Source organism: Falco biarmicus, chromosome 4 (genome assembly GCF_023638135.1).
Source record: "Falco biarmicus isolate bFalBia1 chromosome 4, bFalBia1.pri, whole genome shotgun sequence".
Taxonomy (NCBI): Eukaryota; Metazoa; Chordata; class Aves; order Falconiformes; family Falconidae; genus Falco; species Falco biarmicus.
This window is the reverse complement of record NC_079291.1, coordinates 56,114,652-56,133,092: the sequence shown is the minus strand read 5'-3', so window position 1 is coordinate 56,133,092 and position 18,441 is coordinate 56,114,652. Positions and strand designations below refer to the sequence as shown.

Sequence of the window (18,441 nt, the reverse complement as noted above, 5' to 3'; positions counted from 1 at the left end):
AAAAGTTCCCAGGGGGGAGTGCACGTTGGTGAAGTTCAGGGTACCCCATGTAGTGATGCCACTTGTTAAGAAGGTGTAGAACCTCTGCAGTCATTTATCTCATCTCATGGTTGTGCTGTATTTCCTCTGTAGCAGAGTCTGGTGGGTCAGTGTCACTAACTCTGTGTATCCCCCCAAAGGATAGCATCTCTCCTAAGAAATGCAGAAGTCTTGCGCTAGCAGAAGTGGAGGGTGAAAGGAGGTGGAAGACCTGGCATCCTTCCCGCTTCTGTGGTGATTGACCACAGGTCCTTTAACATATTGAATACCTGGGTGTTGCTGTCAGTCAAGGTGTTTCTGTAGAAAGCCCACATGTGAGACAAAGTGGAAAAGCATACAGTCGGAGCAGGATATGCGCCCTGATAACTTGTGAACACCATCATGTGCCCTCGTAACCACAAACTCATGGACAGTAATTCCCTCTTGGCATGCAGCAGGGCAGGGCTTTTCCGCTGCTCGCAGCTTACTGAGAAAGCCACAGCACATCTGTTCGGTGGCTTGAGCCATTGAGCATTCTTTGCATAGCCTGCCTGGATAAGCTGTCACTCTTAATTTTTAAAACATTTCACAACAGAGGGTTAGCCTAGAATGGAGAACCTCTTCCGAGCATCATCTGCTGAGGCCCCTCTGCTCACAAACACATGCTGCGTAAGGCTGCCACCATCATGCCTTATATCAACAGGGGATCACATCCTCTCTGTGCACCAGGTTATCTACCCTCCATCACTCAGCTACTGGCCTCTGTTTTGCATTTATTATGTTCCTAGAGCAATGCTTTTATCTGTTCATCCATGCTGCCTTTCAGGTTTTAGAGATGCTCTTTAGAACATTTCCTTTTCTTCAGACTCTCTCTGGAAAACTGATCTTGCTTATCCTTTTGAGAAGTTTGCCTTGTGTTCTGTTTTTCTGAACTTTTTTTGGCTGGGGATGGGAGAGGGAGTGTGTACACAAAGGCTTTCATTAGCCTGGGGATGGCTAATTTCCTTAAGCCTCATTGATAGTCAACCAGCAAATGATCCAGAGGACTTTAAATTTAGCTTGCTTCTCTGAGTCCGCCTTGAGAAGTGTGTGTCTCTCTCCGTTGCCTTTACAGATGACTACATTGACAAATATTTGTCTTTATGAATACTTCCTTGTTTGTTTGATCTGTAACAAGGTGCATTTTTCTGATTCTTTCGCTTCACGCTGTGTGTTTTCTACACTGAGCAGAATCCGCCAGGTTGGGGGAGTGGGCTGCTTTGTTAGTATTATTACATTTTGACTTATAGTTGGTTGCATTTTTAACCTATGAGTCAGAATTGCTATCACAAACTTCAATTAATATGTATCTCATCAGTGTAGAGTTTAAAAGTTACAGGCAAGCTTATGGTTTGCTTTTGCTGCGTAGTGCTATACTGTATTCAGTAGCAACGTTCTCGGTTACAGCAGCCAGGGACATGGCTGGGTGATGTTTCCTACAAACATTGCCCACAGCCTTGCTGCCACTTTATTAAACCGGTCATTTGTGGAATACAAACAGCAAGGGCTTAAAGAGCTTTGAACACATCTATTTGTTTTTTATAATTTATGGAGGTTAAAATTAGCAAAACAAAGCAAAAGTATGCCATTCATCTCTCAATTACTGTTGCAATTGAATATGCTGGTTGGTGGATGATATTTGTGAATGTTTTAATTCCCAGAATGTACTTGTTAAAAAGCTATTTCTCTATTTCTGTTGCAGTGAACTATTTCATAAAAAATGGTACAGAAGATGTATTACTGTGTGGCAATAGCTCTGATGCTGGGTAAGTACTTAAAAAATATCATCACTTCTGGTTTGGTTTTGCTGCCACTTTTTGTTGGGTTTTTTTTTTGGTTTTTTTCCCCCCTATGTTTTGCTTCAGTTCTGTCCACTTCTTACCAGCATGAATTAGATATTTCAACTTCCTTGTGTCAGTCATAATAGGAGAGAGGATAGTGAAAATATTGTGCATAGCAATTCAATTTTTTGAACTGCAGGGAAGAGAAGTTTGTGTTTGTCACTTATTCAGGTCTGAAATCTTTAGGGGCCTTATTACAGTTCTTTTTCAATACATTTAATTTTCTCAGAAAAAAAACCCCAGTGAAAACTAAGTAACACTTTGGCTGAGTGGAGAGTATTTTAAAGGAAATGAAACAGGAAAGCTGGAGGGATTTAGACTGATGATGAATTCTTGGCTTTTGGCAAAGGAAGATAAACAAATCAACAAATTCTAGTCCCCAAAATAGCATGCTTTGGAGATGGGGAAGTACTCAGTTTTGAGTTGTGATCTACATTTGTACATGATATGTTTATAGGCTGCACATGTTTCTCTTTCTTATAGACAGTAAAGAGATCCAGAATAATTCCTGTGGTATACTGACTTACTCTGCATAAAGGATTTCATTCATATCCCTACCATCTGTAGATGCTAACAGTTCCTGCTGCATCCAGTCCTCAGGGTCTAAGTGCATTATCCGAGAGTGTGATTTTATTTGACGGGTTCTCATGATCTTTATGGGAATGGAAGAGTTCGGATGTGATGGAGAAAGATGGGATCTTGTGTGGGCAGAGGAGATTATAAACCTTGTAAAGCTTGTAGGCTGTTAAGAGTTGTAGGAAAAGGAAGAAAAGACCTTAGAGTGGTGGGATGGATGAGATTTGGATCTAAATATGTGAGAGTATTTGAACCAGGGAGGTGGGTGACCTAGGTCAAGTGAGGAGAGGAGTTGAGGTGATCTAATTCTGGAGGGAGATGTTTTGAGTTGGTAGAACTAAATGTAGAGACTGGGAAAAAGAAAGGTGTAAATTAGGAAGAACTTAATGTGAAAAGAAGAGAGGCATGTGTGCACAGAGAGGCAGCAGGAAGATGAAGGGAAGATAAAAATCTAAACTTGCTTGTGGACAGGCGGGTAATAAAAGCCACAGGGTCCTGAAGAGATGCTTTATGTTCTGCTGCCACTGTCTGTATCTGTATTTACATAGGACAAAGAGAAAGCTGAAGTGTCAGCCTTCCCTCTGCATGTCTTGTGGTCTGATCTGTATTACCAGTCTGATTTAGACTGTAAGCTCCTTGGGCAGAGGGCCATGCTTTCCTCTTTGTTTGTTCCACAGAAGGTACAATGTCAGCATTCATTAATTAAGTGCTTTGTTGATTGTAATACATTGCATTTATCCAGGCTCAGGCTGGACTCCAAGACTATTGGGATGTTTCCCGGGGATCCCAGGATTTGGCAATGTACCTATGCTGGTGGACTTCAGCCTTTGCTAGTCAATAGGCAGTAATACGGAGGAAAAAAAATGTTCTGCACGGCAACAATATTTTGCACATCACAAAATATTTTACATTGTTCTCTCTGATGACCTGAACCATGGTGGTGGCAGGCTGCTAAGGTCATGAGCAAATGGCAGAAGGGTTAACTAGGTTATAGGTAGTTTGTGAGGCATAGTTTAGGGACTACTGCTTTGGAATCATCCAGGTGGTGGGAAGTTTAATACTAATGCAATATTCATGGAGCATCTGTATATCAGTAGCCTGTATGGATTTAAGGGTTGGATTAAGGGCATATTCGCAAAACCACCCTTATTTCCTTCCCTAGAAAGTCAATAAATTGCAACGTGTCAACAAAAAGCAGTAACTGAAGAAAACCTCCAATGGAGGCACTCTCCCCATGAGAGGGTCACAGCCTGAAACAGCCAGGGAAGAACTTCCAGCTCTGGTGTATAAGAAGATGAAAATGCCACCCTCACACCTAAAGCCTTTGTGCTTGTTTTGATAAATACATCAAAACTATTAGTGTCCGTGCCATTAAGGGAAACCCACATTCCCTTTACGCATCAGTTCTTTCTTCTTCAGGCTCTTGTTGTTTTAGTTAAGGATTTAATGCCACCTGATAAGGTTTTAAATGCCTAAAATGGGGATAAATATTCCTACTTACAGTGGGGTTTTAGCTCAGGACTGGCAAGCGTGGTCTCATCTGTTATACCTTGCACAGAGTTCCTGTCAGTCATCCATTCCTGTTGTTTAATGACATGAAGACAATTAGGAAGATGATCCTAAGGACTCAGAGGACCTGCAAAGTCATATGTTCCCACCTGTTAAAATAGACAGACCAATAATCTACAGGCTGACACACCTAACAGAGTGGATTTATTTTCTCTTACCCTTCAATGGTCAAAGCCAAGAGCAAGTGCATTAAGTGGTAAAACACAAAATCTGAATGTGTGGGACCTTTCGGGACAGGTTGCACCACAGGATCAAGGGAGGTGAGTTAACAGTGAGAGGATGCATCAGGTTGTGGTTGCCCCATCTATTAGTAATGAAATTCATGACAAGTGAGGATGCTTAAGTTGGGAACCCATCAAGGCATGAAGAAGGCAGGGTATGGAAAGACAGCTGGCAAGGCCACTTCTGGGTGTTCATAGCATTTGTGGAGCTTGCTTCTGCTCCCAGTCTGGAGCTTGAGTTTATTAGCCTCTGGGGTATGCTGAGGACCCAAAGGAAATGGGCAGTGTTGTATGTGCAGTCCTGCAGGGATTTGTTGTTAGAGTGAGGGATATCTGTGTTGTGGCCAGGGTATTAAATCTTGAGGTAATTGACAAAGCCATTTTAGTGCATTTTTAAAAGCATGCTAATGACACTCTGAGGTTTGGCTGGTTGCTGTTATTATAGAAGAGTAAAAAAAAAAAATCTAAATAAATCTACTATGGCAATTATTAGGTGATGAGACTCAGATGGTCTAATGTAACAGTGTGTAGTGATGGAGACTGCAACCTGAGCTGGAGTAGCAGGCCAAAATCAGCAGGGAAATGATCATCAGTGGATGCTATATCACAGACAACCCAATTATCTCCAAGGTGGGGGCTTTATTACATTACTAGGAGGGACTGTTTTCTGAACAAGCACCCAAACTGCCAATAAAGCAGGAGGTAATGGATCTAGCTAATATTGATTCTAGTTCAGAAGGGATTTGGATAGATGTATGTCACTTAGCAGCAGCAAACATGTCTTTACTACTTTACCTGGCAAATGGAAGAAAAAAAAAATGTATGTTTTTAGGAATGCTCAAGCAACCTCAGGAAGATTCTTCAAAAATCACTCTGCAGGGATGCGGTAGGAATGTCAGGGAGATGGCATATTTCTTAGCTGCACAAGGACTAACCTATCCGTGTGGTTTGCCATGTGATGCCTCAGAAACTTTCTTCAGGATACTTTAAATTTGATTTTTCTTCATTTAATCAGATAGAACTTCTCTGTTGTTTTTCATTTTGTTTATCCAACTGCATTTTCCCCGTTGAAGTACTGCAAGAATTTGCTTTGTATTTACAAGGGACAGAAAGTCCAATGGAAATAAGAAGTAATGTTTGGAGAAGAGAGAAAATCAAATGATTGTGATCAAAGATGTCCTTAGGTACAAAGTGAATGCTAGTGATGTGTGCTCGATGTTTCACAACAAGCACACTTAGAGCACTACATTAATGGAAAAATCATCTGCTCAGAGATGTGTGTCACAGGCTGGTCAGAGAGTGGAAGCAGTGCTAAGTCCAAGGCTCTTTTAGCAATAAAAATGTAGTTTATTTGCATAACTATTCATGTTTCTAGATGTCTTTGGGGGTTAAATTTGGTTGTTCCTTTGGATATGGCTGCACTGAGAATTATCCAAGTTGGTTCTTTTTGCAATTTCACCTGCTTTGATTTGATTTGACTAAAATACATGGAGAAAGCTCAGACAGTCTGATTTTCAAAGGGATTACAAATTCCATATATTTGCTTTTCAATTTAATTCCTAGTGTATCGCTCATCCAATTTTGAACACCTTGTTTTAGCCCTGAGGAAGATCCAGTAAAGATCTGGTACAATGATGAAATATTTGGAAGGTCTTAGCTAGTAGCAGAAGCTGAAAGCTGCTATAGCCTTGGTGAAATCTGGTTTTAGCATCAAGTGGACTATGCTTTGCAAGGGCTACAGAACCGCAGGTAACAGCGAGCAGCACCATACACTGCCTATAACCAGGCATCACGAGCCTTTTGAAGGCATCTACCCTACTGTGTGAAAGTGGCCCTTGGGAGCAAAGTTAAGCCGTATCCACAGATGAGTATTTACAGTAATAGTGCTGAAGGGAAGACCAGTAGTTGGATGCAATGCTTTACAGTGTATCCAACGACCTACAGCAAGGACAAATCCGGGCACTCAGCACCTAGCTTCAGGCAACGGGACATGGCCAACACCAGGCAAAGAAGAGAGGGAGCCTCCAAGGGCACTGCTCTCAGGAGAAGATGCAATCCTGATCCCACCTTCAGGTCCAGCGAGGCATCCTGCTGGAGCAGGTCAGCCATGCCTCTACCAGGCATCGCCCTGCTGCGATCGTTGGACCAAATCTCCCAGTGAGTGGGATGTGGGAAGCGTTTCATGTCAGGCCACAGCAACCTGCTTCCTGCCGCCCCTGCAATTACAGCTTGCTCCACTGCCATGGCTGTTAACTGTTCATTTCAATGAGATGAGTCCTGTGCTTACTCACAAAGACTTTCAGGGGCTGCAGCATCTTGGAATTACCTGTCCAGGAGAAAGGAAGATACATTTCAGTTCTAAAGCACTTCCACTTTTATCCTGTTGTAATTTCACAGGGACATTTTTCTGCTGTGCTTAGACTGCTGTTTTTTCTTCCCCTTCTGCCTGAAGGTTTGGAAGAGCAATAGAAACAGCAAGGAAATTTGTCCATTAGGAGAAAGAGAAAAAGACAAGATGCTATCAATGTACGAAGTAAACAAGCTGACAAAAAAGAGAACTTATCATTGTTCTTTTGACTTTTTCACTGGCAACTACAACAGGGAGCTGGCTTTTCAGAAAAGCGTGCGTTGTTTTAAGTCAGTTGTGTCCCCTTTGGATCCCAAGGTCAGACTGCTTAATTTTTTTTTCCCCTTTCACATGATATGTCCTATCTATTCAGCTCATGGGCAGGAATAGTCTACAAGATCATACTGACAATGAAAGCACATTTGCATCGTGTCTGTACTGATATTACCAAAAAGACTAGTGAACAGGAAGGAAAAGCAGCCAGTAAAGCTACTTCAGGATGCAACAAGAAAGCACCTTTGGCAACTGCATCCTAGTAACTGTTGCTATAGAAACTTTAGCTACCTTTATCCTCACTATGACCTTGATTTTTCTTAACAGGGTACATTAAAATAATGTACAGCATGGGGCAAGATTCTATATGGTTTGGTAAATTCTGCTGTCACTGAGCTTATTGCATATAAGGGATGAAGGAGCGACCGTGTGGTCTAGTGCTTCTCAAAGTTTTTGAGCAAGTCCTAACACTTTCTAAGGTATCATCAGAAAAACCCCACTTTGTTTCCTTTTGTGTGGGGCATTTTACTAAGGTAATTAATACCAGCACATAAAATTGCATCAAATGCCTGTTTTCATAGTCACCATGAGCACCGAAAGCAACCTTTTTTACGGGAGGTTCTCCGTGCTGCCATACTACCAGCAGATTCATGTCAGCATATACAGCGATGCAGCACTTTGATCTCCTGAGATATAGCATCATTCTTTTGCCTTTATGCATCCTCCATGCAGTGATTTAAAGTCCCTTGCAAAGGCTTATCGCACCCCTCAAGGGTAGAGGGGAAACATGCACTGTGCTGAGGAGCAGCGCTCCTATCACAATAATTTGCAGAGCCCAGCGCTGCAGCTCGCACCCAGCCCTTGGCAGGCAGAGAGCCTGGAACAATGTGTATGTCTGCCAGAAGAACATGTCAAACAGCATGCTCTCCCACAGCTCTTAGTCCCCTGGCTACCAGCAAACGCGCCTAGTAACACAGCCACAGCCGTGCTGGAAACTGGGGAACTGCACCAGAGAATAATGCGCCCAGTCAGTTCTTTTATTCTGCTGCTGGCAATTAGGACTGCTGCAGCTCTGAGTTGCCTGCCCTTAAATCTTATTAATAATTTATTAAAAAAATGTATTACTACTGCTATTGTTATTATTAGTTTTTGTTTTCTTAATATAAGAAGGCCTCACATTCAGGCCATGTTGTGTGGGATGCTGGACAAGCAGGGTGAGAAGAGCTCTGCTCTTGTGGGCTTGGAGGGTTTGTGTTTCAGAGGTGCAGTCCATGGATGGGTGGGGTGGAGATGGTACTCAGCTTAGTTACACATACGTACTCCTAGGGAGTTACATGAATGGGTAAGGTCAGGAGAAACAATCTGTTGCTTGCAGGTGATCTCTGGACTAACCAGCACTGTCAGGCAGGTCATGGTCTGTTTAGGTGTGTTTAGCTTGCTGCATGAATGGGTCCATCACAGGGAACGGGGGACTGGGGAGCTTTGGCATGTACCCAGTGGGACCGGTGTGTTCATAACACCAAATTCAGTGTGATGGGGTATTGGACTGGAAAGGCTGGTGGAGTGAGGAAAAGGATACAATCCCCAAGTGTGACTTCTTCAAATGTCACAAAAGCATAGGAATTTTGGAAAGAATGAAGTGTGTTGTTTAAACTACCAGAGCTAATAATGTAATTACACCCCGGATTAGTAAGCAGTATTAATGAATTTAATACAAACATTCAGACTGCGCAGCATACCTTAAGTGAATTTAACTAGATTCTGATGTAAATCACATAAACTTTTCCATCTACTCTGTGTTAGTTACAGTGACAGGACAATGAGGATGGTTTGCTCATGGTGAGAAAGACTCTCACTTGAGTTTGAGAAAAAACAGAAAGCATGTCACCTGAAAGATGCTGCAGGGGCCATGGGCATAACTTTAGGTATTATACAGGCTTAGGGGCAACAATAACAGTCCTCACTCCTAGGGATCTGCTGTGTATTTGGAAGATCATGTCTCTAGTTAAACAGCAGCAGTAGGGATTAACTCCAAATCCACTCAATTCTTAAGGATGGGTAATATTACCTCTTAGTCAAAGCTGTAATAAGCTCATCAGCCACATGAGAGAAGCAGACTTACTAGGGGCTACAATCTTCATTAAGCAGTAATCTACCATTACGTTTATGATGATAAATTATCGCCCTACATTTTATTTGATGGGGTAGACAGAAGATCTGCTGTTTGGTCACTGGGTTGAGTGAGAAGAAATGATAGTTTCCTTACCCTGCTGTAGCATGAAGTCTGAAAAAGCCACATTGCAGCAGAGGGAGTTCTTCCGCTCACTGCTTATGTGCATGCATGGAGGGGTCTGATGTCTCAGGCTGAAACCAGTGGTTTTCCATCTGCCTGAGCAAGTAGCCAGTGGGGGAGGCTGAAATGTATTTCCTGGATACAAGTCAGTGGCATGCACAGGTCAGTGGGTGCTCTGAGTCTGTGAGCAAGCCTGCTCATGAGCACCTCCTTCCCTTTTCTCCTCCAGTTTCAGCTCCTGGTTGATGTTGCTCTTTATTCTCATCTTTTCTTCTTCTTCTTTTCCTTCTTCTACTTTTTCTTTCTTTCTTTCTTTCTTTCTTTTCTTTCTTTCTTTCTTTTTTTTTTTTTTTTTTCCCCCGCTACAGCATTTGGCTGGATTTGCTTGCACTTCCTTCCTTTCAGACCATTCAAATTCTCTCTGACCCCTTAGATGCCTGGAGTGAGAACTGCTGGGGGCTCCTAGTCAGACCTATCTGATGTGAAGGGTGCTTCTGTGAGCCAGATGTTGGCTCTCAGGTGGTAATTAATGGAGAAATGTAATTCAGACACTCTAATCACAATTATTCTTTTAATATAACAACTTAAGAAAGAGCAGAGGAAGTAGAGTGACCTGTGACTTTCAGGCAGACTGAGCACCTGCTGGCAGCAATGCCCGGCTCTGGCTGGGGTGCTGCTGCCTTTTGGGCCCTGTCTCCTACATGCCCAGTCACCCTTACAACATCAATTTTTTAAAAATGTTGCCCTGTTTCAGAATGGGTAGTTTCATCTCGTCAGGTAGGAGCAAAAGTTCTAGGGATCTTTGATGCCCCACAACCACTGCAGAGCACGCACTCCTTGCTTGGCTGCTGGTCTCCTCCCTCAAAGCCAAGAGAAGTGAGAAAACATTGAAAGTGCAGAGAAAACACCCAGGCCTGTGGTCTAAAGGAGATCTAAGCCTCTCTTTTGTGGCCTGATTACTTTAGCACCAAAAGGCAGGTTGAGGAAGACTCTACCATGCACATCAACAAGTCTTGGAGGCCATGGGCACTGTCTGCCAGCTCTTGCTGCCAGGCTTTGGAACCCCACCGTGCTTACAAGGGTGGTTTCCATTCCTCTGGAACTAGCCACGTGTCAAAGACATCGGCCATAAACATTTCAGCTTGGTTTCTGCATTCTTGGACTTAAGCTGCAACCCGAGCAGGGACACTAAGGGCCCCTTACCACAACGTTTTTGCTTTTTTAACTTTTGGCGTGTCTGTGGCATGCACTTTATCTCCCATTATTGCTTCTTTCATAAGCAATTCTGTGTAGCAAGCCATGATATGCCTTTCCATCCTAAACCACATGAAAGTGCGGCTTTTGCCTTACAGATGTCGTAGCTGACATTGCCAGCTGTTTGATGCTAACTCCTGGACAACCCTCCGCGTGCTTTCAGGGTCTGAATGTTACAATCCAGCACATGGTGGTTTTACAAATCATCTTTTATTGCACAGCCCTACTGGCCACTACAGTCTGGATCAGCAGGTTACTTGGCTTGCCTAGATTAAACTCCTGAGGCAGAGCATTTTGTAATTATGCCCCTCAGCTACAACTCTCTGGCATTCCCAACCTGTGTTATTTAAACAAGGCTGTTTCTTATGTTCTTTAATTTCCTGTACCAATGCCAGTTTACAATGGTGATTACAGCCTGATGGATAGCTAGGTAGACTGATGCTTTTAACTTTTCTGAATCAATGACACTAATTTCATTGTGATCAATTGAACAGCATCCTGTGAGGCTCCTGTGGAGGATGTTATATTTATGTAGCTTGTTGTTGTTGCCCATCCCTGAGCATCAGAGGAGAGTGCAATCCTGTGAAATGCTTCCCTGAGTTAAAAGGAGCTAAGGAGTTTGCTAACAGATCTGAAGGGGAAGGATTAATATTATACATCAAAGACGCTTCAGCAAAATCTTGAGACTCCTTTAAAAAGTCTTCAGAGGAAATGGTGCCATTTGCAGAATTCTATTCTCAAGTGAGAGTCATACACCTAAATTTCTGTAGAGTGTTTTTCTGGGAAGCAGCGTTTTGTTTTCCTGTCAGTGTTTTTAACGTGTTCCCGTACCCCACGGGTTATCGCTTCTGTTAGCTACAAAAGAGGGTGAGCAAGAATAAGGAGTTGAAAAGTAGGATATTTCGTCTCAAGTGTCTAGTTTCTGTAAGGAGTATGTGAGCTAACATTAGTAGCATTTTTGAGCTGAAGTTCATGCTTTTTGTGCTGAAGACACCTCGTTTCAATGCTCTTACACCTGAAAATAATATTAGAGAACTGTGTACACTCACTGTAGAGTCAGACAGATCTTTTCACACCAGCAATCTACTGCTGAGTGGAAAAAGGTTGAGGGATACATAAAGACAGAATGAAACACTAAAAAATACTGACTGTATTATAAACAGAAAATACTAATCTGAGCTACCATTGCTCACTTTAACAGTCAGACAAGTTGCATCTCCATGTCCTGTGGCTTTCCAAGCAGCTATGGTAAAGTGCTTTGAGCAGTTGCTCTAATGTCCTTCTGCATTAAAAACAGAGTTTCCCTAGGAAGCATCACTGGCGGTGAACCTAAGAGTGACCTTGTAACCTCTAATCTCGTAGTGCTGAGAGGTTCCTAGGAAAATACACCTGCAATGCCTCTAATATCGCCTTTCTTTCAGACTCTCTTGTTCAAAATGGTGAAGAGATTAAGAGGAAAGTCTCTCTTTCTCATATTGAAATTAATGGCAACGTTTCCAGTTTGCCCAAAGTTTTAGGCAACTTATTCTGGATGAAACCTGATTTCCAACCTGCCTAGGCTTAAATTCACCATTAAAGTAATTGCCATCAAGATTCTCACAGCTGTATTCAAATTTTTTAGCCATTAGTAATATCGTTGAAATGTGAGTGATGAGAGCAGCTCAGTGGAGCCACTTGGGACTGGTCTTTTGTGGAAGACTAAGACTGAACACCTCTGGACACGATCATTTAGTTTCCAGCCAAACACAGTGTGTGAGTGCAGTCATTTTCTCACAGCAAAAATAAGAAACCTTACAAAAATTTTCATGTCCTGTCCCGACACGATGTCTTAGTGCAAGCAAGCGGAAAGGGTTTCCTTCTCTGCAACCCAGAGGATCCATTACTCAGAGCTCTTAAACAGTGTCAGCAACACGTCACGGGCACTGAAGGCTGTCTGCAGCAGCAGATCAGAGACAGAAATCTCATGTCTCTATGGCAGAGAGTGACAGCAGATGCTGCCTTTGGGAGAGGTTTAGTGAAAAGGCTGCCTCAAAAAAGGACATGGATATACAAGAGATTCCATGTTGCCTCTGCATATTTAAAGGGGAAAAAGCTGAGATTTCTCCATTTTATTCTCTTCTAACTCAGTAATGTTACTGTAATTTTTATTCAATTGTAGCTCTTACCAGGAAACAATAGGTAGTCGAAGTAGGAAAGATCTAGAGGAGGCATTTCTAGGCTGGCAGGGAAAAAAAATTAAAGTGTCTTTCTTTTTCTTTCTTTGTGAGATATAGTTATTATTGTCTAAATTCTCAACTGGCATTAACTGACTTGGCTCTACTGAAGGTGACAGAATCACTTATTATATTCTCACTTGTGTGTTTCATTTAATTCATTAAACATCAAATGTTCTTTTTCAGTTTTCATTGCTTCTTCTGAAGACTACTGCGAACAAGGATATGCACACATTTTGCAATGCTTCAGCACTCCTTTTTTTCAGCGTTCAAAGCCAACTCACTTAAAAATTTGTGTTTGACTACTGATATTCAATGAAGATTTTTCTTAGAGTGTTGTTGAGTGTCTGATGTTGGTGGCTGACACCATAGATTTATATAACTTCAAAACGTATAGCAATGTATTCTCCTTTCAACATGCAGTACAAGGTTGCTATCCTGTGCTGTGGAAGTTTGATTTGTATCAGCATAAAAACTGATATTTAAAAAAAAACAAAAAAACTTGATTTTCACACTGAGACACACTCTGCTTTCTCAGGAGTCAATTTCTTTTTTGGGTGGCATTTTAAAAATTGCTTTGCATTATTTGTATTACTACTTTGCATTTCAATTTGTGGGAATATTCTGCTTTGGTAAAAAATAGCAGTGCCTGAAACACTATGGGTTTTTACTGGGAGAAAAAAAAGTTAAAAGCTGTACACATTGAACACACTCTACATGACTGGTGATGTGTCTGAAATGGCTGGATATTACAATAATCATCCTATCTGAAGGCAGTTCAGAAAACCTTGATTCTTCCATCTGACAGGCAGAACATCAAGCTCAGCATCTGCCAGGACAGAAGGTATTGCTCTGTTATCAAAACACTGCCTGGAACTTGGTCTCTCACAATGTCTCTGATCTCTGACAAAGTGCTTTCACAGTCCCTCTTGTTCCAGCCATCTCCAGTTGTGTTAGCTAGAATTTGCACCGAATCATACCAGGTTCATCTCTATGTGAAGTATAAGGAGAACAGGGAGAGCTGGCATTACCACAAGTTCTACTGAGAGCTGCTGCTCCAGATGATAGTTAGGTGGTTCCCACCTAATAAATTCCCAAATACTATAGGGCTCCAGGACGCTGACCATGTCCTTAATCTCATATTCTCTTCCTGTGATACATACAGCAGTAAAGCCTTTGCATATTGCTCTATGTCTTCGGTTTCTAATGGAGCATATCTTATGTTTGGAAAGTACCTTGTGATATGCACAAGTGTGGGGTCTTTTGTCTAATGATATTGCAGCTTTCTGGGAGAGAGGGTGGCTCGCTGACCTGGCATCTCTCCTACCACACGTTTCACTTGATGCAATTCAGTACTTACATAGTACCACTGAGAGCCTTCTTTTTCTCTTCTGACATATGGAGCTAGAAAATTACTTGTAAAGAGTCTCAAAGTTTGATGAGAGCCGGTAAAATGCATGCTATCTGCATGCCATTTAATAGGTGAATCTGCAAGGCACACAAGGAAAACCTTTTCCTGGCAGAAATAGAAAAAAATGTCATGACCCCAGATTACAGCGGTGAGTGGAACAAAAGGCTGAGTTTCTTAGATTAAAGATTTAGTCCTGGCAGGGGGTGAGTGCAAGGTCAGGCAGAGTAAGCCATCGGGAGGGTGCTTAGATGGCACACGCTGGTGTCATTCAGCCAGTGTCAGACTACGTAACCAGAAAAAGTGGATCACCATCACAGTATTACCCGCAACTGTAACAGGAGACACTAAGTTTATGATCCTTAATTGGGAGTAAGTGCCAAGAGAAATCATATTTCAGCACTAAAGTCCTGCTTAGGCACCTGATTCCAGTCTATTCCAAATATCTGAAATGCTAGGTGCTCGTTTGCTGTTGCAGCTCAAGCTATGGTTAACATTTTCCAGTCTATCCTTTCAAGGGAAAAATAAGGTTGCAGGGATCGTTGGTATTGTGAAGTCAGCTTCTACCTGTTCCCTGTGTTTTCACCCAGTGAAGGAATTTACCACTGAGGATCTGTGCTCTTAACCCAGAGCATTCAATATGTTCCCGTTGAAACCAGTTTCTTCATGCTGAAGCCGTCTATGATGCATTGCACACATTTCATACATGCATTTCGTGTATTGTCTTTCATGTTTTGCAGCGCGTGTCCTGAGGGATATATATGTCTGAAGGCCGGGGAAAATCCTGACCATGGTTACACAAGCTTTGATACTTTTGGCTGGGCGTTTCTCTCTCTGTTCCGTCTTATGACTCAAGATTATTGGGAGCGTCTTTATCAACAGGTATGAGATTGTTTTATTACTATTAAAAAGTATAAAATAAACACATTGTCTTGTTACAGTTCCCATAATTAAATCCCATAATTAAAGACAAGAAAGAATTGCTGGTTATTAGGTAAACTGTGCTCTGCCTGTTCTGGAGAAAACCATCAATTTTTACAATTAATTTATTGTCTTAGGAGCGATGATACCAGAAGACATTAGGCTGAGTGCTTGGGGAAAGGGGGGAAAATTGTGCTGAAAAATACTTTGAATGGGTAATTCACCTGAATCTAGATGAAGCTCATTACTTAAGAAAGATCAGCACATCACCACTTAATCATTTTATTGGTGGCTGGTGTAACATGAACTAATCTTTTGAATCCAGCTCAGAAAAGGACTAGAGAAGCACCTGTGTGCTTGGCATTTCTGGTTTTGCAAGGCATGATAATGACCACACATTGAGCAAACGGCAAGACTACCTGGTACGTATCACTTTTCCTTGGTGCAAGCTTTTTGTCACGGACACCTGACAGCCACAGATGGAGTCACAGTCAACCTACAGTCACGTGTGCGAGGTGCTCTGCTAGTAAATGTTTGGTTTAGTGTGTATTTCCATGACCTGTGCGTGAACTCTGAAGAACTGCGTATGATGGCTTGGTACTGAGTGATACACTCTGTCTGTGAAGCCACTGAAGATTTACTTCTGCATCTCAAAGTGGCCAAAACCAGAACATGCTCGTAAGGAAACCAAGGGAGTTGGTGCTGACAGGTACTACTCCGAAGGTACTGAGGTAGACATCTTCAAAGGTATTAGGGATTTCAGCTTCACATGTAGCCAGTTATACAATTTCATTTCAAGAAAGTGCAAAACAATGAAACTGAAGATTCTTTAAACAACTCTATTGGCTTACTTGGCACAGAGCTGCATGTACAACTGTGGAAGACTGAAACTGTCATGGAAAATAAGGACATCACGCCTTTTTATTCTTTGACCCGATAATATCACACAGGGGTTTCTATCACTAGCATCAAGTCACTGAACATGAGACATAGCTGTAATATAAGCTCAGCCTGGTACCCTAAACTCCAGTTATGCCTAGTTCTGGTGAAGAACCAAGCAATACAGTCAACGGCACCCAAGGCTGGGTGGTTCTTATTCTGAAGCAGATGCCTAAATAATATTCAGATGAGTTGCACCCTAAAAGTATATTTTTCTCCCCACTGACTGTAAAGGACCTAGACTGCAGACATCTAAAGGGATACAACGTGAATCCTGCTCGGAGGGTTTCTGTGCAATGGGCAAAAAGAGATTGAGCTACGTGGGGGAAGCTTTCACCACAGCTGATTATAAGACTATCTATTCTAAAAGAAAAACAGTGGAGATATTTAGTAAAGGAGGAAAGCATTCTTCTTTTATAAATGAATTTTACTGCAAGGCATATAATTTTTAACTAAGGTTTAAAAATTTATTGGTGTGAAGATTATTTCCTTACATGTGATTGTTGTTTATCATCAAAGGGATTCTGTTTGGGCTGTTAGCAAAGGCTGAATTGAATCATATTGTAAATCTAAGTTTAAAAAAATATATTAATATTTTTATTATTATTTTCTTGTAAAAGACATTGTAAGCAAGTGTTAGTGATTTTACTTTTGTACTTACAGACTCTCAGATCTGCTGGGAAGATCTACATGCTTTTCTTTATGCTGGTCATCTTTCTGGGCTCGTTTTATCTGGTGAACCTGATTCTGGCTGTTGTGGCCATGGCATATGAGGAGCAGAACCAAGCCACTATTGCTGAAACAGAGGAGAAGGAAAGAAAGTTTCGGGAAGCCATGGAGATGTTAAAGAAAGAGCAGGAGGTCAGTAAACTATGTGACATGATTAGCCGTGGGTAACTTGAACAGATGGTAATCTGAGATTCACATTCCCTTTATTTTACATTTATATGGTAACCCAAGTAAGACTCTACTTGAAAGCAGTTTAATGTTTATTGTCCTAGACAAAGTTATTACAATTCTCTCTAAAAGAAAAATGATGTCTCTTCCTGCTAAGATTGGGGCCATTCGGAGTTTACATATCCAGAGCAGTACTGGTTTAACTGTACCACATCTGTCAGCAGAGGAATTTATATTGGTTGGCATACAAGACATTTTAATGATGGTATAATACATCTGCATCTGAGCACAAACCAGCTATTTTGGTAGCTCAGCCATAGCCCCAGCTGAGCCTGCTTCTACCACCACTTCAGCTCGTGTTCTTTCCCTCAATGTCTCATTCAAACTGCCATGAACATCCAACTGTCCGATAATGAAGATAAAGATGTAGGATAACCTGTTTGAAGCACATATGACTTCCTTCCTGAATAAGCAAACAGGCAGATCTTGAGATTAAGCTTTAAAATTATGCAGAAGATACGGATTTAATGTTACGTCCTAAGTTTAAGCAAAATAGGGAGGCCAAATGGTGGATGCAGCTGTATAGCCTTAATAACACTGGTTAATTTGCATGTGGTTTGTGTGGGGTAGAAAGCCTTTACTAAACAGCTGAAGAGAACATTTTAGGTGCTGTGAACAAGAAGACAATAAGAAAATTAGTCTGAAATAGCACATAGCACTGTGGTTCAGAGAAATAAATCCTTGATACACAATATAAACTAATATACATAATTTTCTTTTGGGTACATACAACTTCAGGGCCTAATACAAATCCTATTTAAATCCTTGGAAAGAAAATAGAAAATCTAATTCACCCTTAACAAAGTGCTAGTAGAGGCTTATACATCGTTTAAGTCCTTTAAAAGATCTTTTTTGATGGTTTAAGTAATAGGTAAATGCAATTTCATCCATGTACAGGCACTTTGAACAGAGTAACTTTCTGCTGTAACCTAAGGGACCAAACTGAGCTCCAACTCCTACCTATTTTATACAAATTTTCATGTGTTTTGGCTCCAGCTGAGCTCTTCCTAATAACAGTCAACTTTGCTCCAGCTGTAATTAAAGATATTAAAGAATTTTCTTTTGAAGGCTTTGATTTCGGTTAAGCCTGTATGTACACAAAATGGGAACATTAAGCCCTGCAAGTCAGAATATGTCAAAATGAAGGTTGCTTATGAAAACCTAAACTGTGCCCATTTGTCTATATGCTTTATAACACAGTCATTTCTTCAGCCAGCCATGTCTCCTTTTTCCTGTGCCCTGTTCAGTGCAAAGGGCGGGCAGTGCATGACTCAAGAGCAGCTCTTTGCTTTCTCATCATTTGTTCTGTAGCCTTAGGCCAGCTCGAGCAGACTTCCCAACTCAGGTATTAAAAGCCAGCTTCAAAGACAAAATGACTAACAGCCTCAGAGGTTTTTCAGTGCCTCTTGTCAATGCTCAGGCTCGGTGTGATTCGAAAATACTTGTTTGTATTTGTAATACTCCTGGAGAATTATCCTAATCTTATGGAAAGGAAATTTAGGAGCAGGGCGACTGGGGTCCATTGTGTTCATTATTGAAGCCCAGTAATTCTGCAAATCAACCCTCAATGCT

General features: G+C 41.6%; 1 protein-coding gene across 3 annotated transcripts in view; it reads left to right on the top strand.

The window, feature by feature from the left end:
• Positions 1-18,441, top strand: part of LOC130148743 (sodium channel protein type 5 subunit alpha-like) — a 215,420-nt gene that overhangs the window by 78,438 nt on the left and 118,541 nt on the right. For all 3 annotated transcript variants that reach the window (XM_056337668.1, XM_056337667.1, XM_056337666.1), the window contains 3 exons: positions 1,760-1,823; positions 14,793-14,934; positions 16,576-16,773. In XM_056337668.1, coding sequence (XP_056193643.1) covers positions 1,760-1,823; positions 14,793-14,934; positions 16,576-16,773 — 404 coding nt within the window. The remainder of the gene's footprint in view (positions 1-1,759; positions 1,824-14,792; positions 14,935-16,575; positions 16,774-18,441) is intronic.